This window comes from Indicator indicator, chromosome 1 (genome assembly GCF_027791375.1).
Source record: "Indicator indicator isolate 239-I01 chromosome 1, UM_Iind_1.1, whole genome shotgun sequence".
Taxonomy (NCBI): Eukaryota; Metazoa; Chordata; class Aves; order Piciformes; family Indicatoridae; genus Indicator; species Indicator indicator.
Genome location: NC_072010.1, coordinates 95,263,866 through 95,281,549, shown reverse-complemented (window position 1 = coordinate 95,281,549; position 17,684 = coordinate 95,263,866). Strand labels below are relative to the sequence as shown.

The following is a 17,684-nucleotide window of genomic DNA, read 5'->3' as shown; positions in this document are numbered from 1 at the left end:
CAACAGATATGGTAAACCCACTTTGAAACCTCATGATGCCTGCTAGAGAAAGTGGAGATGCTATAGGAGTCTCAAATCTGTAAAAGGCAAATAAATGGTCTTGAAGACAAATTTATTTTGAAACCTCAGATCTAGTAAAACATGTGTGCAACAGTATGGTATTCACAGTCCACACACACTTTCACCTACCAGTTGTGTTTGAAACTTCAGGTAGATTTAGAAATGCACAGCAGAAGAGATAATACTCAAGAGCTTCATTAAAGCTGATAGCCAAATCTACTGAGGATGAGAGAGATGCAAACAACTGTCCCAAAGGAGTTAAGAAGTGGCCTTCAGGTGAGAATAAACATTACTAGAAAAATTAGTTTCCTATGAAAACATATCTTAAATACAGGCAAACTCGCATAGGTGTTTTTCTTCATGAAAAAGTAATTTGAAAGACACCCATCTACAGAATCATGGAATCCTTTTGGTTGGAAAAGATCTGTAAGACCACCGAGTCCAAGAGTTATCTAACTCTACCAAGTTTGATGCTAAGCCATGTCCCTCAGTGCTACATTTCTGTGTCTCTGAAACACCTCCAGGAATTGGGATTCAACTACCACCCAGGGAAGCCTGTTCCAGTGACTGAGAAGCGTTTCAGTGAAGTTTCTTCTAACAGCCAACCCAAACCTCTAGTGGGGGTGCAACTCAGGGTTATTACCTCTCATCCCATCACGTGCTACTAGAGGAAAGAGACCAGCACCCACCTCACTACAACCTCCTTTCTTGTGAGCAATAGATTCCTCTCAACCTCCTGTTCTACAGGCTGAACAACTCGTTTCCTCAGCTGCTTCGCACAAGACCTGTTCTCCAAACACTTCACCAGCTTTGTTGTCCTCTAGACCTACTCCAGCACCTCAACGTTTTTCTTGTAGTGAGGACCCCAAAACTGAACCTAGTACTCAAGGTCCCAGCACGAAGAAAAAAAAACATTGGAATGGGAATAGTAGGCCTACTGAACCACCTATATCAAGTCAGCTATTAAACAAATATTTCAGAAATGAGTTGTCACATTAGCTCAATATCTAAGAAGTCAGTCTAGTCACAGAATGAGTTAGAAGCCAAAAGTCAGAAAAACGTTTTTTGTTTTTTTTTTTTTTTTCATTTAATCCATAAACTTGGTACGTAATTCCAGTATTCATTGTAGGGCTGCAATAACCAGAAATCTTCTGATTTTAGTTAACTCCCCATACTTTTTTAATTTCAGGCATTTTGAAGTTTTTAAGTACAGTGCATACCTGCTATTTACCTCCGTTATTCTACATGTCCTGCCCGGGTTTGTGAGTGTTTGTTTGTTTGTTTTTTTAACCTACGGAATTAAGTAAAATGACATTTTATTTATTTTTCCATTCAAAACGAGCTCACCACAGGCAAGGAAATTAAAAAATAACAGACTCTGAGAAATGCATTCCCTTACCAAATACGTAAGATCGCAACTGCCTGACCGCTTTCCAAACTCTTCACGGAGTCCAGCGAGCCGCTCCAGCTGAATGAAGTCATCACACCCGTAAAACGACGAACCCTCGGGTCTCTTGATTCACGAGAGATGACCCGAGGCGGGGTGCGCTGGCTCACGCAGGGCTTTCGGCCCGAAAGAACACTGTTGAAAGACGTTCCCAAGCTGTCCCTGCCGGGGTGGGGGCACCTCTTCTGGGACAGAGCCCGAGCCCTTGGCACCGCTTGACCAAATGGCCCAAGGGGTGGCAATGTGGCTCCTACTACCGGGACCAGCGCAGAGCTAATGACCCCAAACACCCCCGACCATTTGCGGACTACCGGTACTTCCGTATCCCCCGCCGCCGCCGATTGGCCCGCTCCACGTCTGCAGCATCTCATTGGTCCAGACTGGCACGTGGTATAAACGACTCGCCGGGCGCCAAATTCAAACCGGGAAACGATCGCAGCTGCTATCGGTGGACTCTGGGGTTGTTGCTTCTTTCTGTGCGTCCCGCTTGGCCGGGGAAGCGGTGAGTTCCGACCTGCGTTCGGCACTCCTTTCCATTGTATCAGAGTGTCTCTCAGCCACTCCGTGGGGACTGGACACAGGGCCCGGCAGCCCTGTGGGGGCTGCGCTAAGAGCGTAGGATGGCAGGAAGAGGGAAAAGGCTCGGTCTAGGCTCGGATCGTGGCGGTGAGGACCTGGGGGAGCAGGTACACTTCCTGGCGACCGTGGCGGGCCTGGAGTGGGTGAAGAAAGAGCCAGGAAGCCTTTAGCGCTCTTCTCCCTTACGATCTCTGGGGCAGCGGATCCGCAGAGTTGACCCTGGGCCTGTACTGGTGGTAGTGGCTCGAGGCCTTCTTAGGAAGTGGCTCGCTCCTGTTGGGAATGCCACGCCTTAGAGGCTAGCTGAAAGTGACTTTTACTGTTGTCTCACGAGGATCTCTTCCTGAGGGGGTGGAACTGATGCCAAAGTGTCATATGTGTAATTCTGAACGTTTGTCTTGGTGGTCTTAAGTTGTTGGGCAGTCCCTGGTCTCAGGGCTGTCTACTCTCTGCATTTTGGGAATCTTCTTGACGTTTTTATCTGCCAGACTCTTTCCAGTTTGTATCTCCGTACCGAAATCCCTACTGAGAATTTTCTTATTTACTGGCCAGCCCAGTTACATCTAACAATGCAAAAGGCCTTTTCAATTTTGTGGGTTTGGGGGGTTTTTGTTGTTGGTTTTTTGTTTGTTTGTGGGGGGTTTTTGTGGGTTTGTGTGTTGGGTTTTTTTGTTGTTGTTGGTTTTTAAATTCTCTTTGCTATCCCTAATGCTAAACAAGTACAATTTGTATTCTTGTTCCGGTATAGTTTGCTGCAGGAGACAGCCTCCATCTAATTCTTGAAGGGTGTAATATTTACAAGTGGTATTCTGAGAAGGGCCACACCACCTAATAGCCTGAAAGCAATATCTCTGAATTTTATCTCTTCTGCGTTATCTCTGAATTTTATCTCTTCTGCGTTATACTTTGTAATCTAAATTGTCTGTTGTCCTAATGTTTGACTCTTAAATTATATGCTGCCCAATGATACATTTAACTGGTTCTTGACAGTTATACAGAAGGAATGACTAAAAGTATTTAGTTTACATTTTAAAGCACCTAACTTCTGCATTTATTGTGTTCCTTTGTAATGTTCAGGAAATCTCATCTTCCCAGTTCTTAAGCCATATGTTAAATTCCCTTTTATCTCAGTTCAGCTAGTCACAATGATGAGCTAGAAGACTTAAGGCTGTTCTGTGTTCCAGTGTCGCCCCCTGCCATCTTGGTGGCTGGCACTGGTCATGTCACTTAACATCCAAGTCTTAGTATATTTCTGTAAAGCACATATACATACTTTCCTCATTACTGTGTGCTCTGTGGCTCCCAACTTGTAATGCAACTTATCTACTCTGCAAATATCTCTCCTATTATGCTTTGTTAAAGTGTAGATAAAGGAGGTACAGTACTATTTTCCAACAGCCTCATCAACCTTATTCAATGCTTTATTTTTTTAATTTTCTTTCCTTGTTTCTAGCTGTGTACCAATTGCTGAGAATCTGTGCTCTGTGAGAGGCCTGTGATGATTTGCTGGACCTTTCCTAGATGTTTCTGCCCCCTATGTTCTTTATGTTGTATCTCTTGTTTTGCAGGATTTGTTTGTGTCCCTTTCAATGGAGAGTGACAGTACAGATCAATAATGAGGACTAGCCCTCGAAGGCCCTTAATTCTCAAAAGACGGAAACTGACCCTTCCACAGAATGATGCATCCAGTACTTCAGCAGGAGGTAAGAGCAACGGTCAGGAGCGCAGCCAAGACGACCAACGCAACAGCCAATCCAGAGACAAAACGAACTGTGGCCTGCAGAATTTCCCAGCAGGAATAAAGATAATTGACCACCCTACTATGCCCAACACACAAGTGGTGGCTATCCCTGCAAATGCTGATATCCAGAGCATCATAGAGGCACTGACAGTAAAAGGAAAAGAATGTGGAAACAATGGGCCAAACAAGTTCATTCTCATCAGCAGTGGGGGCATGTCCTCTTCATCAGGACTGATACCATTGCAGCATCTCCCATTGGAGAAGAAACCCAGTGCAGCAACCAAGGCTGCAAATGGTCAAGAGAGAGAGAAGAATGTTAAAAAGATACCTGGTCTTGCAGGAGGAACAGTGCTCTGGCATTCAGGAATTGATTCTGTGATTGGATATGAACAGCAGAACAACAGTATGTAATCTCAACATTCTTGTTGTCCTGGCAGATAAACTGGTGTGAAGTGGGTCAGTGAGCACAGTTCAGATATCAGTATTCAGTAATGAAAAGTATTTCCTTCGTTGCAAAATAGCTATGGATTTGATTCTACAAATCTATAGAGTTATGTGTATGTATGGAAATCTAAAGGATCTATTAAAGTAGATACATTTTTGGTGGAAGAAATCATAGAACGGCTTGAGTTGGAAAGGATCTTAAAGATAATCTAGTTGCAATCCCTCCTGCCATGGGCAGGGGCACCTCCTACTAGACTAGGTTGCTCAAAGCCTTGTCCAGCCTTGCCTTAAACACTTCCAGGGTGAGGTATCCACAGCTTCTCTGGGCAACCCATTCCAGTGTCTCACCATCCTCATAATAAAGAACTTCTGTGGCCCTCCTCTGGGAGGCCATACTCCAGGCAAGGTCTCACAAGAGCAGAACAGGGGGTCAGAATCAGTAAAATTGTAGCGTTGGGGAAAACAGAAGGTCTGGCTTGAGGATACAGAGTCTAGATGAACAAAAACCTGAGTTTAATTTAGAAAAAGGATTATAGAATTGTTTTAGTTGGAAAAGAGCTTTATGATTAAGTCCAACCATTATCTAACTCTACCAAGTCTGGTGCCAAACTATGTCCCTCAACACCACATCTCTGCCTCTTTTAAACACCTCCAGGGATGGACAGGGACTCAAGATTCAACCACCTTCCTGGGGAGCCTGTTCCAATGGTTGAGAACACATACAGTGAAGAAATTTCTAATAAAACCCAACATAAACCTCCCTGGTGCAGCTTAAGGTCATTTCCTCTCATCCTATCTCTTGTTACTAGTGACCAACACCCATCTGGCTCCAACCTCCTTTCAGGGAGCCATAAAGAGTGGTAAGGGCTCCCCTCAGCCTCCTTTTCTCCAGGGTAAACCCCAGTTCCCTCAGCTGCTTTTCAGAAAACCCTTCACCAGCTTTGTTGCCCTTCTCTGGACCCACTCCTGCACCTCAATGTCTTTCTTGTAGTGAGCTGTAAAGCTGAATTGAAAACTAACACAGAGTACCCTAGCCAGTGACAAAACATATGGCCCTAGACTTTTGAAAAAGCCTTTAATAACTAAGTGGCACGTTTATTTCCTCCTTGTCTGTCCCTGGAAACTGCTGAATAGATGTCAGAAGTGGGATGGATTTTACTCTGAAACACTGCTTGGATCAAATTGGTATTAGCGGCTTAAAATAGCAGTGTAGCTTTTGGGCTGTAGCAAATCTTATCCCACAGTACAGTGCTGTCTGACAGGAACCCACAGACAGCTGAAATAGTTGTATTGCTACAATCAGCCTTACAAGAAATAATGGAACTATGTTAGTTTCCGTTGCTGCAGTTCAAAAACCTGGAGATGTCTGAGCTATTGATTTGTGTCTTTTGCTAGGTCTTTCAGTTAGTTTGTCACTACCTTCCTTGGGCTTTGCTTACTAGGTTCATCCTTTAGCTAAAAATATTTGAATTATTGAAATATTTGATCAATGTTGTCCTGTTTTGTTTGAGAGCAATAGTCTGGGTTGAATGTTTGTTTTAAGGCTGCAGCTTTTTCCAGAAATTGGGCAGATTCACACGAAATCAGGAATTCAAGGTTGAATTCCTTCCACATGAAGCATTAGCATTGCAATACCATCTTGTCTTGAGACAAAGATGCCTCATCTAGAAGCTTGACTAGTGCCTTCCCTTTGGCAGTTGAGACAAAGGGCAGAGAGGGTTACTTTTGAGTAAGCAGAGCTATGGGCTTGTTATCCCAACAGGCAGTGGTGAAACAACAAACTCTGTGTTGGATGATAGTCTAACTAACATCCAGTGGCTGGGGAAGATGACATCTGATGGGCTAAGTCCCTCTTCTGTGAAGCAAGGCATGGCAAAAGAGAACCGGATACCTCTGCAGGAAAGAATCAAGGTAAGCAGGAGAAGACAACAGACTGTGTGCTAAAAATTCCGATAAAGAAGTAGTCCATGTGGGCCAGAAGACTTGCAAGAGCTAGGCATCACCATCTCTTAAATAACCCAAGTCTGGCCTTTATTGATTTGAATAGCAAAACACAGAAGATCCACAAATATTTCATGGCCCATCTCATCAACTTTGTGAGCACTCATGTGTCATTCCTTCTGTCTCTCAGACTGAAGAAGATTATGCCGCTGCTTCTAGTCCTGCTGCTACCACCTCCTCCTGGCAGGATTCAGTGTCAGAACGACCTCCTTACTCCTACATGGCCATGATCCAGTTTGCTATCAACAGCACTGAGAAGAAGCGTATGACTCTGAAGGACATCTATACTTGGATTGAGAATCATTTTCCATATTTTAAACATGTGGCAAAGCCAGGCTGGAAGGTAACAAGCAAGCCCTCAAGTTGCTGAGGGCCCTGGGGTGATATTATTTTGGATGAAAATGGAAAGTTGCTCCCCAGCCTGCAAAGCTCTGTGGAAGTTAATTTAAACACCCCACCCAAAATACCCTCTGCTTCCAGATGTTCCACTTTTTATATCCCATTTCTCATTCCACTTAAGTGAGATGATGGGATGTTTGATCACTGGAGTAAGAATAAGGATCTCAAAAGTAAATAGAATAAAAGACTGATGACAGGATTGGGTAGGTGTGCAGTGAATATGAAGTTCCACGTTGCCTAGACTTTGGAATGTAATCCTTCTGCCAGGGCAGTCACATCTGAGGTAAGCCTTGCAGTGATGATAAGAAAAATACTGCTTTTCAACCTCCTCCTTTCTCTCCAGAACTCCATCCGGCACAACCTGTCCCTTCATGACATGTTTGTCCGTGAGACATCTGCTAATGGTAAAATTTCATTCTGGACTATTCACCCTGATGCAAACCGTTGCCTGACACTGGACCAGGTATTTAAGGTGAGTCTTTCACGCAAAGAAAATGAGATAGGCTATCCAGTCCCTAAATGCCACACTAGCCAGATGCAGTTTATTTTAAGCTGCTTTGACATCAGCCTTTTTATGGAACCTGGATTTAGTCAATTTTCTTGACAGACAATCCCTGCATTTAAAAGAAAACGTGCTGTGGCTGTACATATGAGCTGGAGCTTCTGAGAATGGGTTTGTTCTTCAGGTTGTGTGCCAAATGTAATAGTAAGCTCGTTCCACTTCCTTCCCTGGGCCTGATTCATATTCCTTGTGAGAAGCTTTCCACTGAAGTCAACCAGGAGTTCCTACATTGTTTGAGTAGACAGTCATGGGATGGAATTGCCTTGTCCCAGCTATGGACAAAGGGTACTTTGGGAGTACTATTCTGTGGGAGAAACAGCTTGTGAGCCTGGCATATGTGCATTTAGACTCCTCTGTTTTCTGCAGTGGGTGGGCAGATTGTCTCTTGTTTGCTCAGATTATACAACTTTAAAATGACCCATTTGTTCCCTCCTTGGTTGATAACTTCACCTTGTTTTTCTCCCTCTCAATGCCTTGTTGCCACCAGCCACTGGACTCAGGGTCACCAGCATCACCTGAGCACTCTGAATTGGTAAGATTTTACCCTCTGGCTCAAGGCTTGGGCTTCCATTCTCTTGCCAGTTACTGATAAAGGACTTGGGAAGAGAACTAGGTCACTGCTGCACCTAGTCATACAGCTCCATTCACGCCCATTTTGGGGAAAGGGGGCAGGCCAAAGCTTAACTGCCTTCAGGGGTTATGCTCTCTCTACAGCTGGCAGACCTATACAGCCTTGAGAAACTACAAGTCTACTGCTGAAGTAGACTGCAATGGGCACTAACAGGCTTCAGAGAATAAACCCAGAGATTGCTGATATAATCCTCAACTCCATGGCAGCAGTCCCAATCTGTACTGGATCTCATATCCAGAGAGAATAGGATCTCTGTGGGCTCTCATTTCAGAGCCCAGCTGCATTGTGACTCTTGGAAGGATGAAACTGCTGTCTCTCTTGCATTTAGCAGTTCTAACAACAGATTTGCAAACAGCCTGTCAAATGCTTTTATGCCATGGCTACAGCGTTGTCCTTTCCATCTGCTTAGACTTCCGATTCCTCCATTGCTTCTGCTATTCCACTTGAACATCTAGCTGGTCTGTTGTTTGTGTAAATACATACAATAAAGCTATTGTGTTCACCTTTCCTCAGGCACTGAGGACACCAAAACCAGGCCAATTCTGCAGTAGAGCCTGCAGCTGGAGCTGCTTTGTCATGCCTTCCCTTTTTCTACAGCAGCTGGTTTTGAGGTGGCATGGCTGCAAACCAGCAAGTGGCACAGATATAGCTGGTATAAATACTGGATGTTAACAGCTGCTCTCTCCATGTTAACACAGCACAGGCTTCTGGATTCACAGTTCTGAATGAGGCAGTAGAATAAAGATGGGTTCCTTTCTTTAAATATCTTTCTTTTCTTCTTCTCTTTCTTATTTCACAATGAATGCAGCATCAAAAAAGGCACCTTCCAGGTCCCCAGAAGAACATGACAAGCAACGTCAGCAGCAAAACTGAACCCCAGAATTCTCGTGAGTGTCTCCATTAGCCTAGACCAAAGACCCAAATCAGTCCCATAAATCTAGGACACTCTCCAAGATTCCCTTAGGAATAAAAGTAGCAATTTTATCCAGGTTTGATGGCTTTTAGCTTACTTGCTGTCAGGTTTGGAGCTGAAGACAGTATCTTGCTGTGTCAGAGAGGACATGATGGAGGGGATTGGATACTCAAATGGAATGATGACAGAGTTTGCCCCATTTTGAGGGCTAGGATCTGTATGAAGGACTATTCTCTTGTTCATCAGGTCTTCCAGTTGGGGATTTCTATCCCCAGATTCAGCAGAGGACACAGGTGATTGAGTCATAGAATGCCAGGTTGGAAGGCACCCCGAAGATCATCTGTTCCAACCTTTCTATGTAATAGTATAGTTTAAATGAGATGGCCCAGCACCCTACCAAGCTCAGTCTTAAAACTGTCCAATGTAGAGGAATCCACTACTTCCCTTGGGAGATTATTCCAATGTCTAACTGTTCTCATGGTGAAAATTTTCTTCTGCAGTCCAATCAGTATCTCCCCAGGAATGAATTTTACCCTGTACCCATTACCCCTTGTTTTTTCTATGTGACTCCTTGTAAAAAGGGAGTGTCCTTCTTCTTGGTATCCACCCTTTATGTACTGATATGTAGTAATAAGGTCTTTCCAAAGCCTTCCCAAGGCTGAACAATGTTTCTGATTTTTTTTTTTTTTTTTTAATGTATTTAGAGAAACTTCCTGTTAGATACCTGGTAAGAGTCTAGCAAGTCCATTCTTTTCCCTTCCAGGACGAAAAATGAAGCCTTTGCTTCCTCGCATCAACTCCTACCTGGTGCCAATCCAGTTTCCTTTGAGTCAGCCTCTTGTCTTGCAGCCTTCTGTGAAGGTTCCTCTATCTATGGCACAGGGAGCATCCCTCAGCCGCTCAGAGACATTCTGGAGCAATAAGCGTGTGCGCATTGCCCCGAAGGTTGGTTTCTTCTTTCTTGTTTTATGAGAGCGTGGGGGATTATTGTTTTTTTGATTCTTGTGGGTGGGTTGGTGGCATTTTATTGTTTGTTTGGGAGGTTTTGTATGTGGCTTTGCTATAGTTGTTTTGGTTTGGTTTGTTGGTTTTTTTCCTGTAGCGCTTGCCTTCTGTGGACCCTGTTCCTCGTATGATTCCTTTGCGCATCTCACTGTCATAGAATTGCATACTGGTAGTAGGTGTTGGAAGAAAGGGACCTCTGAGGATCATCTAGTCCAACCAAACTGCTACAGTGGGGTTGGCTAGAGCAAGTTGCCCAGGATCACATCCAGGAGGGTTTTGAAATTCTCCAGCGGAGAGTCCATAACTGATCTAGGCAGCCTTTTGCATTTTGGCACTCTCAACGTGAAGATTTTTTTTCTAGGTTTAAGAGAAACCTCCTGTGTTCTAGTTTGTGCTCATTGCCCCTTGTCCTATGACTGGGCATCACTGGAAAGAGTGATGCTTTTGACCTCCACCTTTTAGATATTGATAAGATTCCCCTCTCAGTCTGTTCTTTTCCATTCTAAAGAGCCCCAGGTCTCCTAGCTTCTTGTTGTCAGAGAGATGCTCCAGTCTCCTTATCTTTGTGGGCCTCCATTGAACTCTCCAGTAGTTCTGTCTTTCTTGAACTGGGGAATCCAGAACTGTGTACAGTATTCCAGATGTGGCCTCACCACACCAGAGTGGAAGTGGAGGAGAACTTCCCTCCACTTGTTGGCCACAGCTCTAATGCACCTCAGAATACCGTTGTTCTTCTGGCCATGAAGCCACATTTGTTGGCTCATGGTCAGCCTGTTGACCACTAGTGCTTCCACATCCTTCTCTGCAGAGCTACTTTTCAGCAGGTCAACACCCAATGTATATTGACGGGTTCCAGCCTGTCCAAGTCTTGCTGAATTGCAGCACAGCCCAATGGTGTTTCAGTCACTCCTCCCAGTTTTGTATCACTGGCAAACTTGTTGAGAGTACACTCTTTCCATTCATCCAGATCATAGGATGTTAGGGGTTGGAAGGGACCTTTGAAGATCATCAAGTCCAGAGCAGGACCATAGAATCTAGTACAGGTCGCACAGGAACACAACCAGATGGGTCTTGAAAGTCTTCAGAGAATGAGACTCCACAACCTCTCTAGGCAGCCTGTTCCAGTGCTCTGTGACCCTCACAATGAAGAAGTTCCTCCTCATGTTGAGGTGGAACCTCCTGTGCTGTACTCTATATCCATTATTCCTTGTCCTATCACAGGGTGCAACTGAGAAGAACCTGTCCCCTTCCTCTTGCCCTCAGGTATTTATAAACATTTATTGAAATCCCCTCTCAGTCTTCTCTTCTCCAGACTAAAAAGCCCCAGGGCTATCAGCCTCTCCTCACAGGGCATATGCTCCAGTCCCTTGATCGTCCTGGTAGCTCTCCATTGGACTACCTCCAGATCCCTGTCCCTCTTGAAATGGGGAGCCCAAAACCGGACACAGCATTCCAGGTGTGGCCTCACCAGGGCAGAGTAGAGGGAGAGGAGAACTTCCCTCGATCTGCTAGACACACTCCTCTTAATGTAGCCCAGGATCCCATTGGCCTTCTTTGCCACAAGGGCACATTGCTGTCCCATGGACTTGTTGTCCACCAGGATGCCCAGGTCCTTCTCCACAGGACTGCTTTCCAGCAGATCACCTCTTAACCTGTACTGGTGCAAGTTTATTATTCCTTTCCAAGTGCAGGACTCTGCACTTATCCTTGTTGAACCTCATTAGGTTCCTTGGTTGTATAGGTCATTGATGATATAGAACAAGACTGGACCCAGTCCTGACCTCTGGGGAACATCACTAGCTGCTTTGAAAACTAAGCTCATATTAACTAGTCAGTGGCAACCCTTACTTTCCTGTCACTAGGATGAGTATCACCTTCTAGCTGCTATAAGGCTGTGACTATCATTCACCAGAGGAGGGGACTCTATGGATTTGTCAAGACAATTTTTCCTTACTGCTTGGATGTGAGGAAATAAGAATGGAGAAAATGGCTTTGTTCTACCCCTAAAATATTTAGTGTTTCGATATCTCTGAAGAGACACCTAATGTAGGGAACTTACTCTGAAATAACATTTGCATGTAGCCTCTTCCCAGAGGTTTTTGGTACCTACTCTTTTCTAATTCTGTGGGTTTCCCAGTTATTCTGGGCTCAAGCAAAACAGCTATTAAACAGGTCCTTCTCTTGGCATCTCACTGACTGTTCTTGACTGCTTAGACATGGTAAAGCTTTAATGTCTTCCATCCTGTCTAACCATAATCCTATATTCCTTTGTATGCCTCCTGCTTTGTTCTCTTCTATGATTTACCTTTCCCCTGTGCTATTTATTTTGATAACCTCATTTTTTTTTTCTTGGCTTCTGGGAAAGTTGTCCTTAATTTTGTTATTTCACATGGAGATAGGGTAAGGAGGAGTCAAAGGGGTTACACTTTTCCAGAAATATTTGCCTCATGCCTGTGCTCCTAGAAGTTCTTCATAGCAGAAGTGCTCTGAAGGATGTGACTTTGAGTCACGTAGCTAAAATCCTTCTCATGTGATCTGTGACTTCTTTGTATCATTTTCACACAGATCAATCTCTATCTGTTTTTACAGTAAATGCTTTACAAAGATCCTCCTTTTCTGCTGTCCTGAAGTGTCGATCTTCCTCTTCTTCCTCCCACCATCATTTGGATTTTTGGGTGGGCTAGGTCCTTGCATACTGACTGTATATCACTTGTGTTTCTTTGTAGATGTCACTCTCTACAGAAGATTCATCCTCTTTACCTATGGCTGCTGTCAAGGAGGAGAGTCCATGTGATGAAGGTTTATCTTCCCCAACTCATTCTCTAAAGGAGAACAGCTCCCAGTCCAGTGAGCCTTCTTTCCCTGAGAATGTCTGTATAAAGGAGGAAGAAGGTTCTCAACTGGATGACTGGCTCTTGCCATTTGCCTCAACCCTAATGGTAAAGGAAGAGACAGACTTCTTGCTCCCAGTCTCTTCCACAAAGGAGAAGAAACAATTTACTGTGCTGAAGTCACCGTCTAAGGGTGGTTCTGACACATTAGTTATAAAGAGGCGGGAGATGGGCAGATCCAGAAGGAAACAACACCTAGCACTGCCTTGCTCAGAAGAGCCTGTCCTTGTTCTGCCCGAAAGTAGTGGCTTTGACCTGCAGGACGGCCAGCCGCTTGAGAATGTGTCACAGCTCAGCTGCTCACAGAGGGAAGAGGAGCCCTTTAAAACACCAGTCAAAGAGATGTTCAGCAAATTGCCAGTTTCTTCTACTCCCAGCAAAGTCTCAATAACTGCTACGCCACCACCAGGGGCCCTTGACCCCTGGAAGTCAGTATCCACAGCTAAGGGAAGTCATGAGCTGGACTTCAGTCCAGTGAGAACTCTTCAGTTGCCATTTATGCCCCTCCAGGAGAACCAAGACCTGCTGGATTTTACCACCACACCCCTTAAAAATCCCCTTTTTGAGTCCCCTTGGGAACTGCTCTGTACAGAATCCAGTGACATAGAGCATGCCCCCTTCACCAGCTCTCCAGCTTTGATTCATGAGTCTGCTAAGCAATCATCTGTTGAACTGCCAGCCTCTTGCTTCACTGAAAACCGATCACTCCTGGAGGGTCTTATCCTGGACACCATGAATGACAGTCTGAGCAAAATCCTTCTAGATGTCAGCTTTCCTGGTCTTGAGGATGAAAACTTGGGAACAGATGTTAGCTGGTCTGAGCTCATACCTGAACTGAAGTAAGCTGGCCTGAGGACTGAACTTGACTTTTGATGTTACAGAAAGCACTCTACTCTTCTGAGATCTGTTCATGGAGTCTAAGAAAACTGTCTGCTTTTCACTTCATTTGCACATCTGTGGGGACAGAGGGCATTATTGATTCCTGCTAAGCTGGGAGACAGGCCTATTGGCTGCTATGAGCTCCCTATATAAGTTGCAATAGGCTTTATATGGAATAAGATAGAACCTCTCTAACCTTGTGCTAGAGATAAGAGTCCCTGGAGAGACGTTATCAGGAGAACATCTAGATAGGCCTTAAATAGCATTTGCTACTTAAGGTATCAGAGGAAATGAATGCACTCCTCAGTTATGTACAATAGCAAAGAGCCTGGGAACCTTCCCCTATCTCTGTTTTTACTTTCCTTTACTTTGTTGTCCTGTCACTTAGTATCGTCTATGTATAGTTTTAATGGCTGTAAATACTGTACATTCCTTAAATTAGCCTTCAATTATAACTTTATTCTTGTAGGGTTGTGGGAGTATTTTGGCTGCTAAAAGGTTCCACAAGTCCTGTATTCCACCCTAGATAAAATCCCAAAATACTGGTGTTTAATCTTAGACTTAGCAACACGTTGATCTAGGCTGTTCTGAAGGTTGCTGGGGCAAACATCTAAAAAATGGCCTATATGTGACTTAAGTCAAATTGAGACTGGTTGCAGCATATTGCAACATAAAATATTTTTATTGCAGCATAAAAATCTTAGTTTGCTTCTTTTTTACTTGCTGGAATGAAAAAGGGCTTGCTTGGATCAAGCTCCCCTGGTTCCAGAGTCCTATTATGTACCTAGAGCACTAGATAGTCACTGCTGTAGTAAGATGGACCTTTACATAATGGTTAACCTGCCTTCATTGTAATCATCAGAAGAAAATGTGTGAAAGAACCTATATAGTCCAGAGGAGCTGGTGAAGAGTGTTGAGAAAAGGTCATGTGAGGAGCAGGTGAGGGAACTAGGGTTGTTTACCCTGGAGAAAGGAGGCTCAGGGGATACCTCACTCTCTACAATTCTCTGAAAGCAGTTTTTAGTGAGGTGGGTGTTGGTCTCTTCGCCCTAGGAACAAGTGATAGTATGAGAGGAAATGGCCTCAAATTGCACCAGGGGAGGTTTTGTTTGGATATTAGATGAAACTTCTTGACTGAAAGGGTTTTCAACCATTGGAACAGGTCCCCCAGGAAACTGATTGAATCCCCATCCCTGGAGGTGTTTAAAAGAGGCAGAGATGTGGTGCTGAGAGACATGGTTTAGTACCAGACTTGGTACATTTAGGTAATGATTGGACTTGATGATCTTAAAGGTGTTTTCTGACAAAGTTATTCTGTGATTCTAACTGTAAAGTGTCCTTTGGAAATGCAAAGTCTGTTTCTCTTGGTGCATTAGTCCAACTCATCCCAATTCTCTAGAACTCAATGTCAAAAGAGAAAGTTGCTGCAGGAAAGACCTTATCCTTCTGCTCACAAATGATGGCTCAAGCATCTACATATGCAATGAAGCTTTATTTGGAACACATCTGTGTATTCTCTCCACTGCTTTTACCCATGGCAGTGTGTTCAGGCTTGGCCAGAGCATGAACAACAGATTTTTGCTTGTCTAATGGATGTATTTTCTGTCATCATTAAGTAAGTGGTCATTAGGACTTTCTTCAGTGTTCCTCAGGCTATCTTGGCCATATCACATCAGGTTTGGTTACTCAGCCCCTTGATTCATACAGTATACTTTTTTCTGCTGTTTGAGTAAATCCTTACCTTACAAACTCAATATGAAGAACACCACTAGCTGACTACTTTCTTTATTTTGCAAATCTAAAATAAGTCTAACTCAAAATTGTTTGTGCCTTTGCCTGTAAACACATGTGGCAGTTTAGGCGAGGCCAGCCAGAACATCTCTTGCCCCGAAAGGGACAAAAGAATGACACACACATATGGATTGGAGAGTGATGGAAAGTTTAAATGGAAAAGCAATTGGTGAAACTACAGAAAAACTACACAGCATAGTGGCAAAGAACATCCTAAAGCATACAGAGTCCCTTACATAGTACCCAGAGGCTTCCCAAACCTTCCCTCCTCCCACCTGAGGGTCTACCCAAACCCCCAGGGCTCTTCCTTCCCCCCTCCCACTGCTAGGCAAGTCTCAGGCTGGCCAGGTCTGAGACTGCCCCCCCCTCCATTCTCCTCCTGGCATCAGGCCTAAGAGGCCTTGAGGGTACTCCCCCAGCATTACCCGATAAGAGAGGACATCTCCCAGGGGAGCAGAGAGGGAAGAAAGAGGAAGAGAATGACTCTGCAGATGGCTTTATAGGGCGCAGGATTTATGGGTAGAAATACGCCGTTTCCTGTGTCCACCCCTATTGGGTGGGCACCCAGGACACCAGAGGTGTATCTCATGCAGCAGTGGCAGGGGGCACCCAGCCTAAACTGCCAAAACACAAAACCAGATTTAAGTGTGTAGGTTTCAGAACTGCAGTTCTCATGTGTTCTTACTGGAGGTTATTCGCCCTCAGAAGATGTTTCAAGCGTTTTGTGTCTATGATTACAATTTCAGTTTTTCTGGGGAGGGATATTGGACTCCCTGATCTGCATTTCTCTTGGACTAGCACAAATGACTGCTCAGCTTGAAGCCAACATTGAAAAATGTGGTTTGAAATTCATATGGCAACCATACTTCTTTTGTCAGTGTTTAGAATTTGACATTCTATTGCTTTTGAGTCTTGGGATTTCCTTGCCTCTAAACAGGAGATAAGAAAACACTGCAAAAAGGTTTAAGACTAAGAACTGTTGGATGCTAGCAGCCTTTTAAGTGCACTTTGTTTAGGACTGATTTGCTAATACTGAGGACAGGATATCTTGATTCCTTCTCTGCGAACGCCTCTAGCCTGGACTGAAGTCAGCATTTGTGGCAGTACATCCCAAGCCCCTCCCGCCCCAATGAAGACAAGATGTGGGGTGAAACAGAGAAGCTGAGACAGAGGGAGCCAGGGGAAGACACCTCCCCCCTCCCAGGGCTGTAGAACTCACATGAGCCCTTCCCCCAAGTCACATGCCCTGCCAGGCACAATATGACACAGACCCCTGTGCTGGGGCTTGTCTGGGCAAAGGAACAGATGCTTATCTCTTCCTGGTGCCTACTTTTTTTCTCTGGGCTTTTGGAAAATTCTCTCCTTTGTCGTAACATGCAGCAAAATTAGATGGCTTTGATAAAACAGGTGAGTGCAGAGTGAGCGAGCTCTTTGTTTTGTGTCTTCACCCACCACACACATGGACTAAGAAGCTGTAGCAGTTCAGGAAGATTTTCCCATAAAAAGGGATGATAAGAGAAGTTCCCACAGTCAGCAAACAGCATTGTGAGTGTTTGATATATTCCTAAAGTCCCTGGGAAGTTCCTTCCTTTTGTTAGTGGGGTAATATTACTGCTTTTGGATCTATCTTTTCCAAATACTATTCTCAAAACTACCTCTAACCATTTCTATTGTGAAGATAACCCTCAACCAAACTACCAAACCCTTATAACCTTTGTATCATGTTATGTGGGAAAAGGAGCCAAATTAATAAATAATATATTATTATTGATTTCTGACCTTATTGCCCCTTATTCATAACAGCATTCTCTCAGGAAATTGTAACAGGCTGCTGTGAAAACTGACCAAGGGTGCTCAGCACATCTATTCTCAGGAAGGAGAGCTGAAGAGAAAGCCATAAACCTAGATCTAGGCTTAGGGGGAAGAAATGCAGATAAAGCAAAACTGTGGTCATGAAGGTGCAGAAGAGGCCTGCTTTGTGGTTTATGGCACATTTCTTTTAGCACGTTTGATACAACTGTCAAGACTACTTGGATTTCTCAAGACATTCTGTCTCGCTTTCACCTTGCTTCTTGCTCCTGTGTTCTGATTTTTGCCCATTGCCCCTTGTCCTGTCATGACACCACTGAGAGAAGAGTCTGGCTCCATCCTCCTGGTATTTGCCCTTTAGGTAGTGATAAGCATTAATGAGATCCTCCCCCACCCCAGTCTCCTCTCCTCCAGGCCAAACAGGCCCAGTTTTCTCAGCCTCTCCTAGTAAGGTAGATATTCCAGTCCCCTCAACATGTTTGTGGTTCTGTGCTGGACTCCCTCCTTGTCTCTTGCACTGGGGAGCCTAGAA

General features: G+C 44.4%; 1 protein-coding gene across 1 annotated transcript; it reads left to right on the top strand.

Moving 5' to 3' along the window:
* The first annotated feature begins 3,701 nt into the window (after nucleotides 1-3,701).
* FOXM1 (forkhead box M1) lies at nucleotides 3,702-13,516 on the top strand. The gene is made up of 8 exons (XM_054382347.1): nucleotides 3,702-4,230; nucleotides 6,034-6,182; nucleotides 6,403-6,615; nucleotides 7,015-7,143; nucleotides 7,721-7,765; nucleotides 8,673-8,751; nucleotides 9,541-9,722; nucleotides 12,509-13,516. Exons 1-8 carry the CDS (start codon nucleotides 3,702-3,704, stop codon nucleotides 13,514-13,516), a joined length of 2,334 nt encoding a protein of 777 aa, XP_054238322.1.
* The last annotated feature ends 4,168 nt before the right edge of the window (nucleotides 13,517-17,684 follow it).

Bases quoted from the DNA above. Each gene is read 5' to 3' on its own strand.
- FOXM1 (XM_054382347.1), top strand. From the start codon at position 3,702: ATGAGGACTAGCCCTCGAAGGCCCTTAATTCTCAAAAGACGGAAACTG. The intron at 6,183-6,402 runs GTAAGCAGGAGA...TCTGTCTCTCAG, and splicing joins CTCTGCAGGAAAGAATCAAG to ACTGAAGAAGATTATGCCGC. The intron at 7,766-8,672 runs GTAAGATTTTAC...CAATGAATGCAG, and splicing joins CACCTGAGCACTCTGAATTG to CATCAAAAAAGGCACCTTCC.